At 40.5% G+C, this 21,184-nt stretch overlaps 1 protein-coding gene across 3 annotated transcripts in view; it reads right to left on the reverse strand.

The window, feature by feature from the left end:
• Positions 1 to 7,820: 7,820 nt before the first annotated feature.
• Positions 7,821 to 21,184, reverse strand: part of WAC (WW domain containing adaptor with coiled-coil) — a 60,993-nt gene continuing 47,629 nt past the window's right edge. For 2 of the 3 annotated variants that reach the window (XM_005504191.4, XM_065050658.1), the window contains 4 exons: positions 20,923 to 21,041; positions 12,382 to 12,568; positions 11,108 to 11,235; positions 7,821 to 8,863 (listed from right to left, as the gene is read on the reverse strand). In XM_005504191.4, the coding sequence (XP_005504248.1) occupies positions 8,794 to 8,863; positions 11,108 to 11,235; positions 12,382 to 12,568; positions 20,923 to 21,041 (504 nt within the window). In that variant the 3' untranslated portion in view covers positions 7,821 to 8,793. The remainder of the gene's footprint in view (positions 8,864 to 11,107; positions 11,236 to 12,381; positions 12,569 to 20,922; positions 21,042 to 21,184) is intronic. The other variant, XM_021290033.2, reaches the window with a different exon arrangement.

Raw genomic sequence — 21,184 nt, forward strand, 5'->3', positions numbered from 1 at the left:
ATCAAGGCACTACAAAAGTAGGCCACAACTACGTTAAATTCCCAGGTAGAAATTCTCTCTGTTGAACAACTCCATATAAATGAAATAATCACTCCTGCTCTAAAGAGGAAAATCTCACAACCCCTACTATGAAGAGGTACAAAATATGAGGTTACATTAGTATTTCTACTTGTCAGCCAGGGAAAAAAATGTGTTCAACAAAACTTCCCTTGAGAAAACTCCTGTAATAATCCAAATCCCACCAGAGCTCAACCAGGCAGAACAAAAATGTAGAATGTCATTAAAAAATATGAAATTTTAAAAAATGACTATTTAAGAAGTTAATGACAGGTTTCTTTTAGCTGATCCTCATCTAAAATAACATATAGCTGCACAAGCGTGAAGAAGGTTTAGGCCTCACTACGTCTTGATATCTCCGTATCAGATCCTTCAAAACGTAGTGCTTGTGGTTGGGCAAACTGGATGTGAGCACAAGGTACTCTTGTGTTATGAATAGCTGACCTAAAAATAGTAACAGCTATTTGTGTCAACACATGATAATGGAAACCTGTTTTCAGACTACAACATGCCGAATCATCAATGTATAGCATGCCTGAGGCAAAGTCCTTTACTAAGTACTATTCAGGGATGATGTTTATCATCCCATTCTCCACTACACAAGACAGGTTTTTGTGAAACTCAGATCACCATTACACTTTACCAATGCCATGAAGATCAGTCATGTGAAACTGCAAAAGCATATAGAAAACTCCCATGGACCAGCTACCAAAATGTTGCCTTCTGTTCATAGAATCATGGAATCATTTAGGTTGGAGAAGACCTTTAGGATCAAGTCCAACTGTAAACCTAACACTGCCAAGTGAACCACTAAACCATGTCCTTCAGAGCCACATCTACACATCTTTCAAACACCTCCAGGGATGGTGACTCCACCACTTCCCTGGGCAGCCTGTTCCAGTGCCAAACAAACCTTCAATAAACTATCCTAAAGTACACTTACAATCCTAAGGAACTTGGAACAATGGCTGTCATTACAGGTAAAAAACAAAAAAAAAAACCAAACAAACAAAAATCAGAACTCCACATCTAAACTCCACTTAATCTTATATTGGTTAAGGGTGATCAGTGGTGAAAACAGGCACTATAAAACTAAACAATTTCAAATATATTAACAATTAGAGAGAAATCTATGCCTGTTAGCTAGATGAAAAGGATTTCAGGGCTTATACCAAAGATTATTCTAGGCAGAGCATTAGAATCCCAAATCTGGTAACATTGATTTTTAAGTAGAAGGAACCTGGTTTCCAGAGGTACAGGGTCTGGACTAGAATTGCCAAAATTAGCTACAAGCTGGCCGTAGTAACAGAGCTCAGTGCAGTTCAGGAGAGAACTGACACCTTGCTGTGCTTTTCTGAACTTTCTTTTCAGTGATTCTCTTGCTCTGACCCTCTAGGGCTGGATCCCTTGTGGGTGCCAGAGAGATTCCCGCACCTTGAGGCTTCCTCAGCTACTACAGCACTAGAAACTCCAACTGAGTAAAGCAGCGCCGGCTGAAGTGGGGTTTTTTACCAGGCCAGTCTGTCTCTGCTGAGCTGGACCAGTTCAGACACTGTGTTCTCGCCTGAGCAGGCACCAAACACAGCTTCAGCTGCCACACAAGTCATGCAGATTGTCTGGAGAGGGACGGAAAGCACATGCAGAGACAGAGCCTGTGTCTCTCCATGTACCAGCAGACAGAGATCTGCCAAGCAGGCGAGCTGGCCCGCGATCCGCGGGAGATGCCGGGGATGGCAGGCGGCTCGGGGACCCGCGGCGAGGACACGTGTTCGCTCACAAGGCTCCCGCAGGGGAGCCTGCAAAACCCTCACGGAACAACTCAGGAGTTCAGGAAACACTCCAAACCCCTCAGATGGCAGATGAGGACAGCCGAGTTGCTTGTCCTCATTCTCAAGAGCAGTTTGGTATCTGAAGTAAACATCCAGAGCAAGAATAACAGCTCAGTGTTAGTTTAACAGGGAGCAACAGTTGGAGAGGATTATCATCTCCTTGGAGACAATTCTCCATTCATATTCCAAACCTATTAAGACACACTGCTTGCTTTGGGATGGGTGCTTTTTTTAAAATATATTATCAACAGCATGGCTGATAATTACACCTTTACTCACGCTTAGTTCAAAATCCATATAACAGTCAATAGGGCAGTTTGGTTAGCAGGTTAGGATTTTGATCAGCTGCACAGCAAGTAAACATTCATACAGATGGAAAAATTTTAGATGAAAACATGAACACATTCAAACTCAGAAAACTATGCCTGTCTTGGAGCAGTCTCCATGCCCCAGCCCTTCTCTTTGCACATGTACAAAGTTTAAAAAGCACTTAGTGTTTACCATTTGAGTTTACTGCTGCCCCGAGCATTATTCTGCCCTCCAGCGCCAGAAGGTGCCAGCCCTGCCCGTGTGTTACCCTTGGTCTGAGCCTCTGCAGACACATTTACCAGGTGGGTTTCTGCTGGGGCTTTGCTCCCTGAACTGCTTCAGGGCTGGCAAAGGGGACTCGGCAGGAGCTGGGAAGCAATAAGGAAGGGTGTTTTCTTTCTGCAGGGAGCTGGATGTCAGATAAACTCTCCCACTGTGTGAGGCCTCACCCTCAACAAGCAATTCTTTCAATGAAACCACCTATGAAGCAAACAAGAGTCCTTAAAGATCTTGTCCTATTGCTGTGTGTTATACACAGGTAACTCTGCACACACCCACATGTCTCTAATTCTTCAGGTGAAGAGATGTCAGGAGACATGAGAACAAAATATACAACAAACTAATTTTCCTTTAACTGAAATGAAATTTACATATTGCCCTATGTCAAAGTGACCTCTGAGAATTTTTATCCTAAAAAAAGAATACTATCAGAAGGTTTGGTTATCTGTGCTTCTACTTGCAATGTAATTGCATGCAGAAAGGCAGTTTAATTTAGCAAGTGAAGAGAGGGACATGCTGTCAGTGATTTAATAGCTTTCCCATTTAAAAAAAGATAGAAGACTTACTGTGGAATTGAATCCCCGATAAGAAGAAAAAGTTCAATTAAATCTTTCCAAGTGTGGAAGGAAAAAGCCTTTATTCTGAGGATGCAGAGCAGCAGCTAAATGAACCTGGATGGAACAGACAGACATCAGAGTCCCTTGGCACCACCAAGTAGTCCAGACTTGCTGACAACACATTCACCTTCTGCAGCACCATCTGCCATGGGCTTCAGTTGCCTCGCCAAATCGCTCTTCCCAGTACACAAGCTTTCTGCTGCTAATAAGGATGCATCTAGCAGAACAGGAACCCCAGTTAACCTCCAACAGTGTTCCAGTTACACTGAGAGAAGATCCAATCACAGATTTTTGGACGGAGAAGCATGTAAGATCTTGACAGCAAATCTGCCTGGCCAGGCAGGAGAAGGAAGCTCTTCAGAGCTCTGAAAGGCAACACATTCACAGACCTAAATGTGCAAACTTCAGAAATCTGGGAGGAAGAGAATCAATTTAAGTGACCTGCACCATTCTAGCTAATGGTGCAGATGACTGACAGTACTATCCATAATTAATTAATTTTATTGTAACATACAGTAAAAGATGAGCATAACAGACCATTCTGAGCGTCACTATATTAACACACCTTCCATTCAGCCCAAATCCTGAGATTTCAAACTGGGGCAAAGGGACTCACCTTTGAGCATGGTGCTGCACGCAGAAGTAGATGGCATGCCTTCGTAAATGCTCCCTGGCATGTGTGACTAACAGAAGGTGACAAAATACTGTCACATGTATTGAGTAACTGCTGGGAAGAAAAGGTTTTTCAAGCCATGTTCGCAAACCTGGCGTGCAAAGCCTGCTCTATGGAGCCCTGTAGCACAGCTGCCGTGCGACCCAGAAGCTCCAGGCAGAACCTGTCTGGAATGCAACAAGACTTGCCAGGATGTTACTAGTTCCCCTGGGACACAAAACCCAGCAGCTCATTCTCTAGAACATCCTAGATCAGCTGGGTTAGTGTTCTTACCAGGGAGGAGAAAAGTGCTTCATGACTTCCAGATCCTCAGCTAGCTGGAGCCCTAATTGCTAGCAAGTCCACAACAGGCCTTTCCCTCACATAAGATCTTCAAACAAGAAGCCATGGTTGGGCAGCACAGAAATCTGTAGCAAGGAGCTGCTTCTAGGAACAATTCCAGCCAAATCAGTAGAGCAGCAGCAACACGGACATCCAGGAAGGTTAGAATAGAACTGGCGCCTACAGCTATGGAAGACTCAGCCTTTCCAAACGCCTGTTGTAGGAGACCAGAGAGAAGGAAGACAGAGGAACTTAACAGGTATTTGAAAAGAGTGTAACTGGAATGCAAAACTGCATCACAGCTGAAAATGATTTTATTTGCAAAATAAGTCAACATATATACAGATCTTGGTTGTAAATGAAAGCTTCTGCTTAACCAACTCCAAAAGAAAACAACTGCCAAAGAAGTCAGGCTGGGAAAAGAAAAAAACAAATCCCCCTACATCAAAAGCTCTGTTTCTTATAAAATAATAAAAAGTAAATTAGAAAACCAAACCAAAAGAAACCCCCACATGTTATTAATCAGTAATTATGGGCAGAAGAGCAGTGCTAATCTCAATAAAATGGCACCTTAGCTCAGAATATTCCTCTTCAGTAAACTTTCAAAAGTCAAGGCAGCATTTTTAAACATCCATAATTACCTCATTATTATCTTGTATCTGTAAATGAGATTGTGTTTGGGTGAGAACAGAACATTATTCCAGGAATATACTCATGACATATTCACAAAACCATCCAGTTCCTAATTCCAAGAATGGACTTGAAATTTAAGTATATAGACAGTAGTCAAATGTTAATAATATAGGGTTGTAGGTGACCACCCCTTCCGCAAGGCTGACTCACAAGTACCCCCAAGGCACCGTGACAGTGACACCTAGGGCACATCGCTCCTTCCTTGAGCAGAACATGCAACAGTGACACTGCAGCCAAACTCACAGCAACAAAGGACCCTGCTCTGCTAAGTCCTCAGGATGTCATCCTAGGCAAGGTGACAGTAGAATGAAAGGGTGACAGTAAACACAATCATCTTTGACCTACAGACTCAGGAGATATGGCGTAACTACCCTGTATGTTTTCATGTATCTTTGGGGATACTCCTGCAATGAGGCTACTCCAAAACAAAGAGAAGTTCTTAATTCTCTCCTCTCAATTACATACCCTTTCTGAGGATGTTTTTAGCTACAACAGTGAAGACAGCACCTGTGTCAACCAAAAGATAAAATGTGCCTACCAAAGGAGATACAATTAATAAAACAAGCCTGAAAAGGAGACACTACATTACTGCAAGAGATGAGCCTGAGCAGTTGACCACAGCATCTTAGGATCAAAGCCAGTGACAAAAAATAGAGACCTTCAAAGATAGAGGGCCTTAAAATTAAAAAAAACCCAACAAGGTGTAATTGTAAAAGGATCAAACATGGGAGTCCCTTGGATCAGTCAAGTGGTTTTATAATTCTATCAAGTCCTCCTGCTGGAGCTCCTTGAGCATGCCACCACAGATGGCAAAATACTGTCCCACCGGCACTGTTCGCAGTGTGAGTCAATCTCTTCAGTAATTCTAAAGACTGTTTCTCTAACACACTAAATAGTTGCTTAGCAAATGTGTAACAGGAAAACCAAGAGCAACATATGCAACAACAGGCCTTTCATCAGCTTCTCATCACTATTCCTTGACCACCCATATCAAGTAATTAACATGGAAAAAACATCCTACAACTCCAAACACTTTCTGAACACCTGCTGAGGAAGAAAACAAGATTTGCCTCAGAAGAAATTCACTTTATTGGAACTGCAGGCACAGAATGATCCAATAAAGCCCCTTTCATTATATATCATCAACTACATTTGGAAGGACAGCACTAACTTCAGGAGAGATAATAAACCATAAGCTGGTAACCTAGTGACAGGTCTCAGTGCACCTGCCCATTTCTTTGTTGTCCAGCTTCAGATAAGAGATTTGATAGGAGGGAGAAAAATCTTGTTGCTTCCCGCCCCTCCCCTCAAGCAATACGCAGAGGGTCAGTTTCTCATGTCACTGCACAGGGACTCCAGATCACACAGCAAGGCCAAAACTGCATTTGTCTTGTAGTGAAGCCGTTTTGAGGGACATTAATCCAGACCCTGCCATTTGGTTAGTGTCCACTTCAGAGCAGTGCCTGCAATCCTCTTGCCCAATCTGGCTAATGCTAGTGAAAGTCTGGCAAGCTGTCCCCACTCAACAGACAGTCTCCATGGGATATATGTATATGCATGCACTTATTTATAAGAGATTAAAGTAGCATGTTAATCCTTGTTACTCCCAAATTATCTTTGACCATTCAAACATTCTGCAAATTTTCATGTGATAGACCAGTACTCTTTAGGCTAGAAGACAGACTCTTCTGTAAAACAATGAATAATAAGATGAAAAGACAGTAGATAAGCATATATGCAAATTCATTTAAACCAGAGGTTTAAAAAAATAATTCAAAATCATTTTCGCAGAACAAAATTAACTTGTGAAGCTCACTGATACAGCATGTTATAAAGGGCAGTACAGGAAAAGGGAACTAAATAAGCTGGTGGAAAACAGGCTCAGCATACCTACCGAGACAGAAGCCGTCTACGTGTCGTCAAGTAACGAAACAGCAAAATACCTGAACTAAGGACAAGCACTGGTCAAAGATCACCGTAGGTCCAGCCATTTCACATGCTGTCGCCCTACACTTGGGCAACCCCAGGCCCAGAAGCACTACAAGAAATGGGACGTTTGGCAAATATGAGTCTCAGGAAACCTTCTGTCATTTGGCCTTGGGTCTCTAAAAATGCAGAAATTATGTCTGTTACAATTAACTCATTCAAGATTATTCTATTACCAGTTTATGCACAAAACCAAATATTTGCATTATATGAAACGCAACATCACATTCTGGGTTGAAAAGTAAGCAACAATTACAAATTAATCCATCCTGATTTATGTTTTGTTTTGTTGTTATTAGTTATTTCCACTTGTTCCATTTGTTAGGACAGAGCATTCAGCTTCCACTTACTAAAAATTGCATTTAAAAATCAGTCTGAGCCCGCTCAACACGAGACAAGGCAAAATCAAGTCATGTTTCTGGTGCTGAAAGACAGTATTTTGTAGGAACAAAACATGTAGCATCACCTTTATCATTAAGTTCGTTTTTTTTCAATCCATCACCTACAATCTTTCTTAACAGGCTACTGTAACATATACACCTCTGCAAATATTAAACTAGTACTGCCATCACTATTTTTGTTGGTTTTAAGCAAAGAAAAAGTCACGTTTATTTTGTAGTAGCAATAGTTTCTTTTTTATTTTTAATATACTTTAGGAAACAATATACAAAGCTGAGCTTTGCCACCATTTTCAAACGGTGGGTTGCTCCAATTACACAAATTCAGCGTTTTGTGATGGTTAAGAACAGCAGTCAGCACCAGACTTAAACAGTTAGCTACAACACAAACATCCTTCAAAATGAAATGTCATAATATCAAGACAGGTAAACCAGGAGTTAACATATGACAACTGTTGGGGAGGTGTCTTAAATCATTCTTGTTGAATTTTATATTTCATTAAATATTTTATACACATTTTCCTGTTTACAAGTTTTAAACAAGACCTCCCTTGAGGAATTATTTAAGTACAAAAATGTTCAACAAGAACAGTCCTAATAAAGAGTCCCCAAACAGACCAAATTTTCATGTGTTGACCAAAGGAAATGAAAACCAGTGTTTCTTTGTTTTAACATGTTTATTACAACAGATACAATTCACATCTGACTAGCTTTTTTTTTTCCTCTTTCCCCTCCCACAACCATGTTAACATGTTCATTGGGCTATTTCCTTATATTTGAGCAAGTAATGTACTTTCAGCACACATGCCCAGCAGTACTATAAGTCCATTCTTACAGGGTGCAAATGGAAATACGTTTCAATAATTTATACAAACAAGTGGGTTATGCTCAATCACTGCAATTTTAAGCTACTGTACACAGGAATGAAAAGATTATAGAAAAAGTGCCATAGCAACAGTGCCTTAAGAAAAGAGAAAATCAGAAGCATTAAAAAACTGATAAAATCAGATTTCGGATTTCACAGGGGAATGGAACACAGAAAATGAAAAACATTTCTCTGTATACAGAAATGGAGAAGCACTGCTCTTGATTCGGTGCAAGTGTGGAAACAGTTGTTTCACGATATTTTGTACATTACCCAAACTGTTGCAGCCTTAGACACAGATCGCCTGGCGCTTGCATTGAATTTTAGGAAACGCAAGATTTCTGAATGATAAATTAACTAAAAAAAAAAAAAAAAAAAAGAAAAAAAAAAAGAAAAAAAAAAAAAAAGAAAGCTAATTTTGCAGACAGGTTTACATGTAAAAGGCTAGGTATTTAGCCACCTCAGCATTGATTAGTTTTGGATGTCTAAGCTCTGATACACATGGCTTCCCATGGCTTCACTCTACAAAACATATTTACAACGTGAAGAATACATCTACAAGAAATCTACATTTCAAGGGTTTTACAAATCATTCTTGTATCTTTCCCCTGAATTTGACTCCCTCCTGTCCCCTTCCCCATGTCAACTTTTTTTCTGCCCAGCTCAACGGTCCAAAGTCTACTCAAATGCAGCTCAAAAGTGTTAAGACTGGGCATCAGTTTAATAGTTCCTGTACTCAAAACCATGTGCAATTGTTTACAACTTTTCACACCATGAAGGAATTCTGATTCTTTAGCTTTTCAAGTTCTTTAATTTGTTGTCTCAAAAATAGTATCCTGCAAGAGAAAAGAATTAAATTAGTATAAACACTTCCATTATACAGAAATTAATATCTACACAAGTACTTCTACAATCTCAGCAAATGATGCCAAACTCCTTAGATCTATCTATATATTTCAAACATTTTAAATGAATGCCCAACCTGTTCAATCATCTATGAGCACTGCACGCAGATGCATGGAGACCTACAGTATTTGATTACTTAGTTCAGAAAAATCAAGTTGCTGTGTTTCATTTTGACAGATACACAGTTATATTTAAGCCTGCTCTTCACTTGAATTTAACTCCTAGAAAAAGCTGGGCACTAGTAGAGTATGTCGAGTAACTAAATATTCTGATGCTTCATGCAGTTCTCCAGACTGTACAACAACCCAAAGCACTCATACATATTTTTCAAACAAGGAAGTTTTCTCCTAGGCGCAACACTTACTTTCTAGTATTTGGCTCTGTGGCTGGTATAGTAACAGTTTACTCTATAGGCAGTCTCTAGCTATGGTAAGTTCCAATCTCAAAACATCTCATCATTAAAAGACACCTACAGGGAGAAAAGCTGCTAACTACATCTGGCTTATAAATGAATTACGTTGCTAGCAATTCTTTTATCAAGTTTTCCTTTTTCTACTGAATTGATATAAACTACTGTTGTGATTAATGACCATTTGGTTTCCATGTTGTTTCCCAGACTTTAAGGAATATTTTGTAACAACTTTTCATGATGCTGAAGTATAATGCAAGCATGTGAATAAATAAAGAAGATATTCAAGGAAAGTTAAGTTTCATATAAACATTCTATAAAGTCTGAAGCACCTTTAATAGATGTGGAAAATGCATCACTTCAAGAGACTTTCGTAGAACACTTTTCAAGTATGTGCACAATTCAGTAAATTTTCTACTGAAAAGTAGGTGGAAAAACTATTAGGATAGACATGCTGAAAAAAACATTAAACTTAAGAAGTGCAGGCGTATGAAACAAGGAAAGTGCCTTTCCACATGCTGTCAGTTATGGTTTAAATAATATAATTGCTTTGCCCAGAGATAAAGTTCCCTCTTACAATGAATTTTAAAAAATATTTTAAAAGTATAGAAATAATATCATTATTCAAACATACTGGCTTTGATAATTCCACCCTTTGCAAAAGCTTCCCCCATCAACTTGTTACTTATGCCATATATTCCACATATTTGAGATTGCAGCAAAAATAAGAGATACATGTTATCATAGATTCCAAGTCATAATAATCATTATCCAATGACAGCTTAATGATACACAGCGTACAAGGAACGAAGTGCTATTTAGTGAGCTGAACAATTACATGTGACATGTTATTTCAGATCAAATGTGCACCCAGAGACCGAAATGAAGCCTTAGGAGGTTTTATTTCATCTGTAAGAAAGCAAGTAGTTCATTAAATATTCTACAGAAACTATAGGTTATGTAATGAAGTTATGAAATAAGATTTCACAAAGAATGGACATTAGATTCTGTATTAGGAAAGACTTACAAATATACTATAGCCTACTTCTGACTACAAAGAGTTTTACTAACTGCCAACAGGGAAGAACATTTCACTACACATGAAAAGTTTCAGCATATACTGTACGACTACACTTTTAAATCTTGCACAAGAGTCTTGAACAATGTGGCTGTGTTTTGCTTCAGTGATACACAAGACACCCTCTATCACTGACTGAAGCATCAGAAGTCTACTTTACTATAATCCGTGTCTCAGTAAAGAACCCCAATATCTTCTCAGACTACCTAGGTAACAAACATTTTTTATTCCTTAGCTTGTGATATCAACAAGACCTTTTCAAACTTGTTCTGGCTTTAGACCTAACAAATGTCTCATGCAAACTGTAGATGTTTAAGACCAGCATAAACTGTATAAATGTGTACCTATGTGATCTATGCATCATGTATGGACAGGTATTTTAGAAGTATGCTAAACTAGTGAGAGTTAAACAGTTTTTCCTAATGGACTAATGTATCTAGAAACATATTTCTTTTCTGTCCAAGTGAAAACAGAGAAGTTGTGTATCTGGTTCTACTCACTGGAGACCAAAAGGTATCTGTGTAGGGAACAGGTAGAAAGTACACAGGGAAGACAACTCACAAACCTGGCAAGTATTGGCATGAAGTCATCAGTAAATATAGCTCACACAAAACAATGCCAGAGCAGGAATTCTAATACCACCTTGAAAATGACCATTTCGAAAATAAACACAGAACAGACACTTACCTTTGCTCACGCAAAGTTGCTTGAATTTCACATACTCGAACTAAAGATCTTAAATTCTTTAATTCAGTACAAATTTCTGACATATGGACACTTCCCATGTTATGGGCTTCCTCTCGTAATCTCGATGCCTGCAACAGTTACACATAAAGGTTAGGATTTTGAGTCGTGCATCGGAAACAACTGGCTGTAGCCACAGGATTGCTGGACAAGCGTGTCTTGAAACAGCAAAGCTCTCTAACTTCAAAAGTGAATACTACGTCAGAAGTACATTAAACTCTCTACAAAAGCCCATCTAGAAACAGAAACGAACAACACTGGCTGCCAAGAGGTTTTCTAATGCAGGCCCATGCTAAGGCAGAGATGACTGAGATTTCCTTGATCCTAACCAATGTCTACCAAACCATCTTGAAAAGATAGTACATGACAGGGCTCCAAGTTTCCAAAGTAATTTGTTCAAGTAGTTGATTGTCTCCATCTACTATTTCAATGGCAGACTTAAATTTCCCATCTAAATTAAGCCTTAGTGACAAAAATAATTGAATGCCATCTTCTTTCCAGCTACAGAAAAAAATCTTTGCAACCCTTTTCAGGTGTTCTCTTCCAAACAAACCTTATAATTTTATTAGAGATATTTTAATACCCCCACTTGGTCAGGTGGAGACAAGCACAAATGTAAATGTAGAAGAATATTGTTTCAAATAAATCTTTCCCTGCAGTATTACTGTTTAGCAATGTTATTCCCTGCTGTACTGGGTCTGGCTGGGATGGAGTTAGTGTTAGACTCAACCGACGTGGTTCCTTTGAGTAATACATTCCAAGCAGCTGACATGCATCTAGTTTTCCTGCATTACCACAACAGGATAGGTTTCATGCAGTTAGTTATAAAATATGGATGGCAATTCAACTGGATTTCCAATTATGTAGAAATAGGGCAAATTCAGTCCGAGCCCTCTACATCATCTTAAAAACTGGGTACAACAAACAAGGCAGAGTTCCTTTTTCACTGCGTAGAGCTAACTGTGGAGCAGTCTCAAATACTTTAACTCCATCACCTAATTCATAACATTTTCCACATAACAAAAACACCGTTATTATAAAAATCTGTTGAATTTTTTTTTTTTTGTAAATTTCAACAAGACTTTGGCAGTAAGAGTTATGAGGATAGCTATTAACCTGAGAGAATTTCAAAAGCACTGGTACTTTAAGTGAGACTGAAAATACTTGAAGCTATATGTTTTGCACCCTCACGGGAAGCAAAGCACAGATGTACTCACCTGCTTTTCTGCATGATCTGCAGGCCAGCCTTGAACATGCTTTATAAGATTTTCATTGAAGTGTGCTGCTAGCGTAGGTGTTAATGAACAAGTGGGTCGTACAGATGTATTCTGCGGTGCAGGTGTTGAATTTGATGCACTAGTGCTAGAGGTATGATTTGGACCTGGTGATGGGCTTCTTTGACTACTAGAAGAATTGGAAAAAAGAAAAAGGCATTTAAAACCATGTGTAAACCAAAAGAAAAACAAACACGTCAAATTCACTGTTTCCAGCCACCAAAATACATAAAGCCTTTAAACCACAAGTAAATACTTCTGATAGACCAAACATGCCACTTTTCCAGAAACCTCTTACTTATATGGGAGCTGTTTGAGTGCTACAATATAATGGTTTTGGTGGGTTTTTGTTTTGTTGGGTTTTGTTTGATTGGTTTTTTACCTTTAATAGCTACTCCAGAGCTATAAGCTGCGTCTATGTTTTAGTGTTGGATATGGAATATATACGTGTATGTTTTTCCTTCAACAAGCTGTAAACCTAAGATTTTAAATAATGATGTACCAGACGCAACCAAGCAGGTTTATTCAACAGAATATAGGCAAGTCACATAATACTCATTAAGTACAAAGCCTGATGTCCTGATCTAAAAATAGAGCCATATGAGGAATGTAATCATTTTCTAATGCCAGAACACAAACACCTAGGTGACTTTGTGATACTGTACATCCCCACTTAAAGCATTCAAGAGAACAGAAGTACCACAGGAGCAGTATGTTTGTAGCTACCACCCTGACTGCTTTACTGGAACACACTCACTCTGCTGTTTTTCTCATTGATGTGGTAACCTGTAGCTGGAGAACAGATGCATGGAGACATGTTCACCTGATATGTGTACTGTAAGAAGAATCAAAAACTGTGCCTTGGACAAAGCCTTTCACTGCCCTCTTTCAGATCTCGATATGCAAGGCAAACACATTTACATTATCTGAACACTACACCGACACACAGCTTTTCCAATTCTACTTTGCAACTTTAAGTCTTGGTCAAAAACTTTTCTATTTCTTACCAAAAAAATTCTCATGTTGATCTCAAAATAGCAGTCTTTTGCCATTCACAGTGCCCAAGATTATGTTATCTACCAAGTATTCTAGCCATTGCAACACGGGGTTTTTGTGTTTTGTTTGTTTTAAACTGCATTCCTCTAATAACTACCCTCTCACTTCACTTTACAAGACATTTTTCCTCTCTACCTCACAATGTTCCTCATGTACAGGAGGGGCCTTCCTAAGAATACCATCTCTTTACAAAAGCCTATTCCTGCTGCAATGCCTAAAACAGATGGGTACCACTTAGGCAAATCTTTGGTAAACTGGTGTGACTGATTAGTTCACAAAGACTCTTGTACTCACAATTTGCAAATACTCATCCTCCACCTTACATTTGGACAGTAAGCATTCTAGGTAAAGAAGCAGGGTTTCTTTGTTTCACTTGTATCACTTCTCTCAATAAAGCTATGTTTGATAACCTTAACACCTAACATGAAGCCCAACAAGCTACAGAAGTTGCCCCAAAATATGTAAAAATCAGATAACTTAAATTTACTTTTCCATGTATCCAGAAGCCCAGGTGTCAGAGCCAGCACGAACACCACACTCTCGTATTGTATGGATCCAACAACAACCTACACAGCTACCAGAGCTGCAGCAACACAGTTCTACTTGTAAGAGTTCACCACTGTTCTTCAACTTCTTTATTATCAACCATAGGCAATGCCACTGCGACTTTCACCATTATCAACACTGCTATTTGGTATATCATTGTTATCAAACAAAGGATCAGAATGTGGGGGGTTCTCTCCTCCTTGCAAGCACTGCTGTCCAGGTGATCTGATCTTCTAGGAAGCCAGAACTTGTACTGGGAGGGGTCTATAACCCATGGTGGGCAACCTTAGAAGCTGATGTTTCAGCACATGCCCTTTTCTACTCCCCCATCCCTTGCAAATACAAGGCCTCTATGCTCTTACTTCCCGTCCCAGCATTCAATCTCCACCCCACACACACTCACTGAAAGGGGCTCCGTTCTTCTATTTTGCAAGGAGAAAGTGGGAGCAGCACTAGTTACAGCAGATGAACATGGACAGATCAGGATGAAACAGTCTGCTCTGTCCTCTCCACCCTTGTAACAGTAGAGGAAGGAAGCAGTAACCTTGAGCAGGACAAAAGAACATCACTAGCACCATAGCAGTGATGGTACCTCACAGTTACAATGTTCTTTGGCACTACACATACTGAGAAATAGTAGTACTAATTATTTAAGTACCTACCATTACTCATAAGATTATGTTTACAATCACTCTCCCATTGGCAGCAGCTTTTCAACACAGGCGATAATTTCAGTCTGTTTCTTAAAACTTTCTTACTACTTGCCTGCGAGTAATATAAAGTAATATGAAGAAAAAACAAATTTGAGAGGAATCTTAAGTCATCACCTTACTTAAGCCTTTGAGAACTGAAAACATACTAGCACGATGAAACTATCCTTGCAGTCCAATGCCCAGCCATTTATCTTAATTACTCACACTTGCAAAGAATTAGAACAGGTTTCCAAACAGCCAACAAATTAGGTAGAGCACACTATTCTGCAACATCAAAGGCTTTAACCTCATTCTTTTTGGTACCCTCAAAGTTGTTTAAAACCTTAGAATATATATTAAAAAAAAAATATGCAGAAAGAATTTTATTTCAGGCAGCAGAAACTGTAAAAGGGAATAGATGATGTAACTGGGGGGGAAGTATTATTTGGGGTTTGTGCTCTGTAGTCTCCTCAGGAATTGGCTCAACTACTTCAAAACCACTTACAAGTGCAAACGCTTAACTGTAGAAACGTCCAGTTGCTTAGGAAAACATGGCATTTGGATTCTGAAGCTGGAGTTGAAAATAGCCAAGAATGTGAAGGGCAACAAGGGCTGTACATCAGAAGTAAACAAACAAGTGGGTTGTCCCTCTACATGGCAAAGGGACCTAGAGAAAAAGGCCAGAACACTCGGCAAGATTTTTTGCCTGGCCTTTTCCAGGTATCGTCCACCATCAGGCCTCCCACATGCTCAAGCACATCTGCAGTCAGTGCAAGCGAAGTATTATCTACAGCAGAGGAACAAGTTAGAGCAGCTAACCCAACTGGACGTGTGTCCACACCACCACAGGGCACACACCCAAGGGTCATCAGGAGCTGGCCAGTGTAACTCAGATGCTGCATCACCTTGCAGCAGCATAGTGAGCAGGGGAAAAAAAGCAAACATTAAAGCAATCTTCTAGAAGCACAAGGAGGACCACCTGGTCAACCAGCTGGCTAGTTGACCTTAATCTCTGGGGAAGTTATAGAGCAAGTCCTCCTGGGAGGGGTTCTAGCTACATGGAAGACTAAAAGGCAAAATAAAAGAGCTAGCACAGATTTACCACAGGTAAATTATGCCTGACCCAACCTCCCCAACTTCTGTGATTAGATGACCAGCTCAGAGAATAAGGGGAAAGCAGCAATGTTGTTTACTTTGACTGCAGCAAGGCCTGCAACATCATCTCCCATAATATTCTTACAGATGAACTGTTCACTTCTCCAGTCCGTATTTAATGTGTAAGGTGGGTAAGACACAGAACTGCTGGACTCAAAAGTTACAGACAGCAGTACAAAGACCAATTAAAAGCCAGTGACTAGTGCTGAGCTTCACTGATTAATACTGGGGCCAATACTGCTTAACTTTTATTAAAAAACTTGGATCGTGGCCCACAATGCACCTTCAGTGAATTTAGAGATGACACCTACTTGGGGGGAGCAGTCAATACGCTGAAGAGTAGGATGTTATTCAGAAGGACTTGAACGGGCAGGCAGAAACCAAGTCAAAAAAAGGCAAATGCTAAGTCCTGCACTGGGGGTGGAATAACCCTGTGCAACAGTACTGGAACAGACCCAACCCCACAGAACAGCACAGGGTGAGTGTGTACAAAGAAGCTTTGCAGAAAAGGACCTGAGGATCCTGGTGGACAAGTTAAAACATGGGTCAGCAATGTATTCCTGTGGAAAAGCAGGCCAAGCACACACTGGGCTGTGTTAGCAAGAGTGTGGCTGAAGAAAGCAATTCCTCCCCTCTCTTCAGAGCTTATGAGATCCACAGCACCTGGAACACTGTGTAGTGGGGAGCCCAAAACCAGCCAAAAATTAGGACTGCCACAGCAAAGGAATCCAGCAGAGGACCACACAGATAATGAGGGGGCTGAAGCACATGCTGTGTCAGGAGAAGCCAAAAGTTCTGGAAAAGAGAAGGCTAAGGAAGGGGGTTGAAGGTGGTTCTTACTCTTTTTAACTAGCTATGGGGAGAGCAGAGAGCCAGGCTCTTTTCAGAGATGCACACTGATAGGACAAGAGGCAGAGACACCAGTTGCAACATGGGAAGTTCTAATTAGGCATAAGCAAAAAAAATTTCACTGTCCAGGTAGTCTAACATTAGAAGAAGATGCTCAGACATATATATAAAAAAAACACCTAAACAACACCCTTAGCAATTCAAACTTACCAGTCCTACTTTGAGTTGGGACTTAAACTAGATCACAATTAGAAGTCCCTTCCAACCTGAATTATTCTGTTTCTATGTATTCACACAGCATCTGCATACCAATAACGCTGAGCAAGGCTACATGTGTTAACTAAGTAGAATTGAGGCATCACCTTCAATGCTTATTTACTTGTTAGCTCTAATAGGAGTGAAGTTCCCCTATGACTTGCCTTCTCTCCATTTACCAACCTGGTTTCACTGGCTCCTACTTCATCAGTCAAAAAAAAATAAAAATCACTCTAACATATCACAAACACTTCAGGAAAATAAATAATATCTGTGGGTTTCTCAAAAACAAAGTTGTAGCTTAATTATGAATAAAACATATTGTCACAAAATATCCTAGTACTGCTGTTAGCAGCAGGGGGAGCTACGAATGCAGCAATGACAGACAGCTCCAAACTACTGCTGTATTTTTAAAAGCTTCAATAAAGCCAAACACAGCCTTAGCTGCTGGCTGAGTTAAAGACTGACTATGCCACAGGTAACAGAATGCTTCTAGAGAGGCAAAACCATCTGTATGAAAAGAAGATGGTTCTGAAATACAGTACTACAAGCTACAAAATCTTACAACCTACCGAAAATGGAAGGAAATGCCCCCCCTCCAGCAATTTTGCATTTTCTAAGGTAAAGGAAAAATATTCCCAGTCCTTTCTGGAAATAAAGAGACACCAGCAACCTGATCATACTATTAATTATGGAAGCACTAATTTGTTTCCATTTTTAAAGCAGTCATAACTTTTGGTGTGTCTTTGGAATCATCTCTTAGACATCCAAAAGAAACAGAAACGCATGACCACATGATACAAGTCACAATACCTTTGATATCAGCCTACACATTCTGCTCTATCTGTGCACTGTCTTCTCCTCAAACACAGGACCATGCCACCTGCACGACCCCTCTGCTTCAGCAGCACAGTTCCTGGGACAAACTCAGCTTCTCCAGCAAAATGCTGATGGCAAGCAGAGCAATGGTTTGCAGAGGGCCAGTAGGTCCATAAAGGGAACTCAATGTGGGCAAGGGTTATGCCAAAGTACAAAGTCCTATTACCCAAAGGGAGGGTGGGCTATGGATTAGCAGTCCAAATGCCCACTAGGATCACTTCACACGGACTCCAGGCCATGGTGAATGTTTCCAAGAGCAAGACTATACTCTACTAGTCAAGATTTCCTATGAGGAAAGGGTGATCAGCAAAGGACAAGAGGGTCTGTGACTGAGTGCCGTTCCCCAAAAATTCACTGCTCCTTATAAAAAGGTATAGTTCCCTTAAAACTAAAAAGGCTTAGCTGGTTGACAAGTACAATTTTACTTTTGGTACTGTAATTCAGGAAAGATTTTAACAGCACCACCCATAACTATTAGAGACTAGAGGTGGGACACTATGTCCTTATTCTATCCATGGAGGAAAATGAGTTGTATGTTATACTGCCAAAGACTAGAATCTAGTGTCTGTAAGATACCTAATGCTAAAGACTCTAAAACTTCTTACTTGCTCCTGTTTTTACCCTCAAACTGATCAATACCACAGTGTCTCCAGTAAAGCCAGTCACTGGGACAGGACTGCCAAGCAAACAAACAAAAACTCAAACACAAAACAATCTCCTTATCCCCACAAAAACAGCAAAAACCAACACAGATTTGGAAATCTATAAGTTAGTGCACTGATGTAATCGAAGGTTCCCTTTGTTATTAATCCCATCAGCACAGATAAAAGGATCTCACGACTTCATGATCTGGAAAGCACCACCATGTAGCTTCAGGGTATGCAGTCAAGGAAAGAGTCTTGGGGTTTTTTGCTGTTGTTGGGTGTGAGTTTTGGTGTTTGGGGTTTTTTGTCCTTTTTTTTTATCTTTTCAAATATCATATCACATACCTTATGCAACCACTCTAAAATCCAGCTTTTAAGAACTGCAAAACCTTGTAGATTCACAGGAATCCACTGCAATGATGCACTTTTTAAAAAGTCAACCTGCAGTCTCCTCCTGCCACAGTTTTAGACCATGACTCACTCCATCAGAAAAGGCTCTTATGACAGATCACAGTATCACAGTATGTTTGGGATTAGAAGGGACCTCAAAAGATCATCTAGTCCAATCCCCCTGCCAGAGCAGGAACGCCTAGATGGGGTCACACAGGAACATGTCCAGGTGGGTTTTGAATGTCTCCAGAGAAGGAGACTCCACAACCCCCCTGGGCAGCCTGTTCCAGTGCTCCGTCACCCTCACTGTGAAGAAGTTTTTTTCTCAAATTTAAGCGGAACCTCTTGTGTTCCAGCTTGATCCCATTACCCCTTGTCCCATCATTGTTTGCCACCGAGAAGAGCCTGGCTCCATCCTCATGGCACTCACCTTTTATACATTTATAGACATTAATAAGGTCCCCCCTTAGCCTCCTCTTCTCCAAACTAAAGAGAACCAGCTCCCTCAGCCTTTCTTCATAAGGGAGGCCCAGAACTGGACACAATACTCCAGATGGGGGTCTCACCAGGGCGGAGTAGAGGGGAAGGAGAACCTCTCTTGATCTACTAACCACCCCCCTTCTAATACACCCCAGGATGCCATTGGCCTTCCTGGCCACAAGGGCACAGTGCTGGCTCATGGTCATCCTGTTGTCCACCAGGACCCCCAGGTCCCTTTCCCCTACACTGCTCTCTAATATGTAATTTCCCAACCTATACTGGAACCTGGGGTTGTTCCTGCCCAGATGCAGGACTCTACACTTTCCCTTGTTAAATTTCATCAGGTTATTCCCCGCCCAACTCTCCAGCCTGTCCAGGTCCCGCTGGATGGCAGCACAGCCTTCTGGTGTGTCAGCCACTCCTCCCAGCTTAGTGTCATCAGCAAACTTGCTGATAGTACACCATATTCCCTCGTCTCAATCGTTAATGAATATATTGAATAATATTGGCCCCAGTACTGACCCCTGAGGCACTCCACTAGATACTGGCCTCCAACTAGACTCCGCACCATTGACTCCCACTCTCTGGCTTCTGTCCTTAAGCCAGTTTGCAATCTACCTCACTGCTCTATTGTCCAGACCACACGTCCTCAACTTAGCAACTAGGATGCTATGGGAGACTGTGTCAAACGCTTTGCTGAAGTCAAGGTAGACCACATCCACCGCCCTGCCATCATCCATCTACCTTGTTACATTCTCATAAAAGGCTACGAGGTTGGTCAAGTATGACTTACTCTTAGTAAAGCCATGCTGACTGCCCCTAATAATCCTCTTATCCTTGATATGCCTTGAGATCTTTAGTTATAGCCCCTGAAACCAATATGACCAAGTGCACAGCATTCTACACAATGAAAAGCTGATCTTCCAAAGAGAAAAAATTCATAAAATATACAGATCCTAACCTCACCTTGTACATCAATGGATAAATGTTCATATCACGCAATATCTGAATAGGTTGCAATGTTGACAAAAGAGTCTGGCCAAGGAAAAGCATTTATGAAACTTACTTCATTTTTTAATGTTTTTCATTACAGCAGCAAAATCACCTGACAGACAAAAGTTCTTACTAATTTAAAAATCATATTACACTGCAGTAAGACACCACAAACATCTAACACTAAGCAAATCACAGAGAGTTAAAGCATTTAATCCCATAACTGCACAGAAAGAAACAAAACCTCCAAACTCAGAAATCACAATACAAGGAAGTACTTGTAAAATTGACTCCAGAGTGACAGAGCAGAAATACGAATTCTATTTTCCTTCTGTGAATAGAACTCGAGTGGTGGTCCTAAAATGGAGAATCTACCACATTAGCTCTGTAGCAAAGATATTGAGCTCCATCCTCTCAGTAGCTGCAGAGCTAAGTCATATGTTCAGTAAATAGGCCCAGGAAGAACCCATAGATTGCAACACACAGAACAGACATCTGATCCAGAGCAAAACCAGAAGAAAGCACAGAGAAGTATTTCAAAATACCTTGAGCGCTGAAGGCTTCGTGGAGAGGCAGGTTCGTGACCTGCCTGCTTGTCAGCTATTACCGGCTGCTGAGGTGCTGCCTGTGACACTGGTCCTTGTTTAACACCTGGAGTAGCAACCTGGAAAGTTCAAAACTTCATTAAGATTTCTTCCACAGTAAATACCAAGTGTAATAATCAGAGGAAAACATGGATATTACAAGACCAGTGGGGTTTTTTGATACAAGGTCTTTTGTTGACAGAATTTTTATATGCTTCACAGG

Source organism: Columba livia, chromosome 2 (genome assembly GCF_036013475.1).
Source record: "Columba livia isolate bColLiv1 breed racing homer chromosome 2, bColLiv1.pat.W.v2, whole genome shotgun sequence".
Classification (NCBI taxonomy): domain Eukaryota; kingdom Metazoa; phylum Chordata; class Aves; order Columbiformes; family Columbidae; genus Columba; species Columba livia.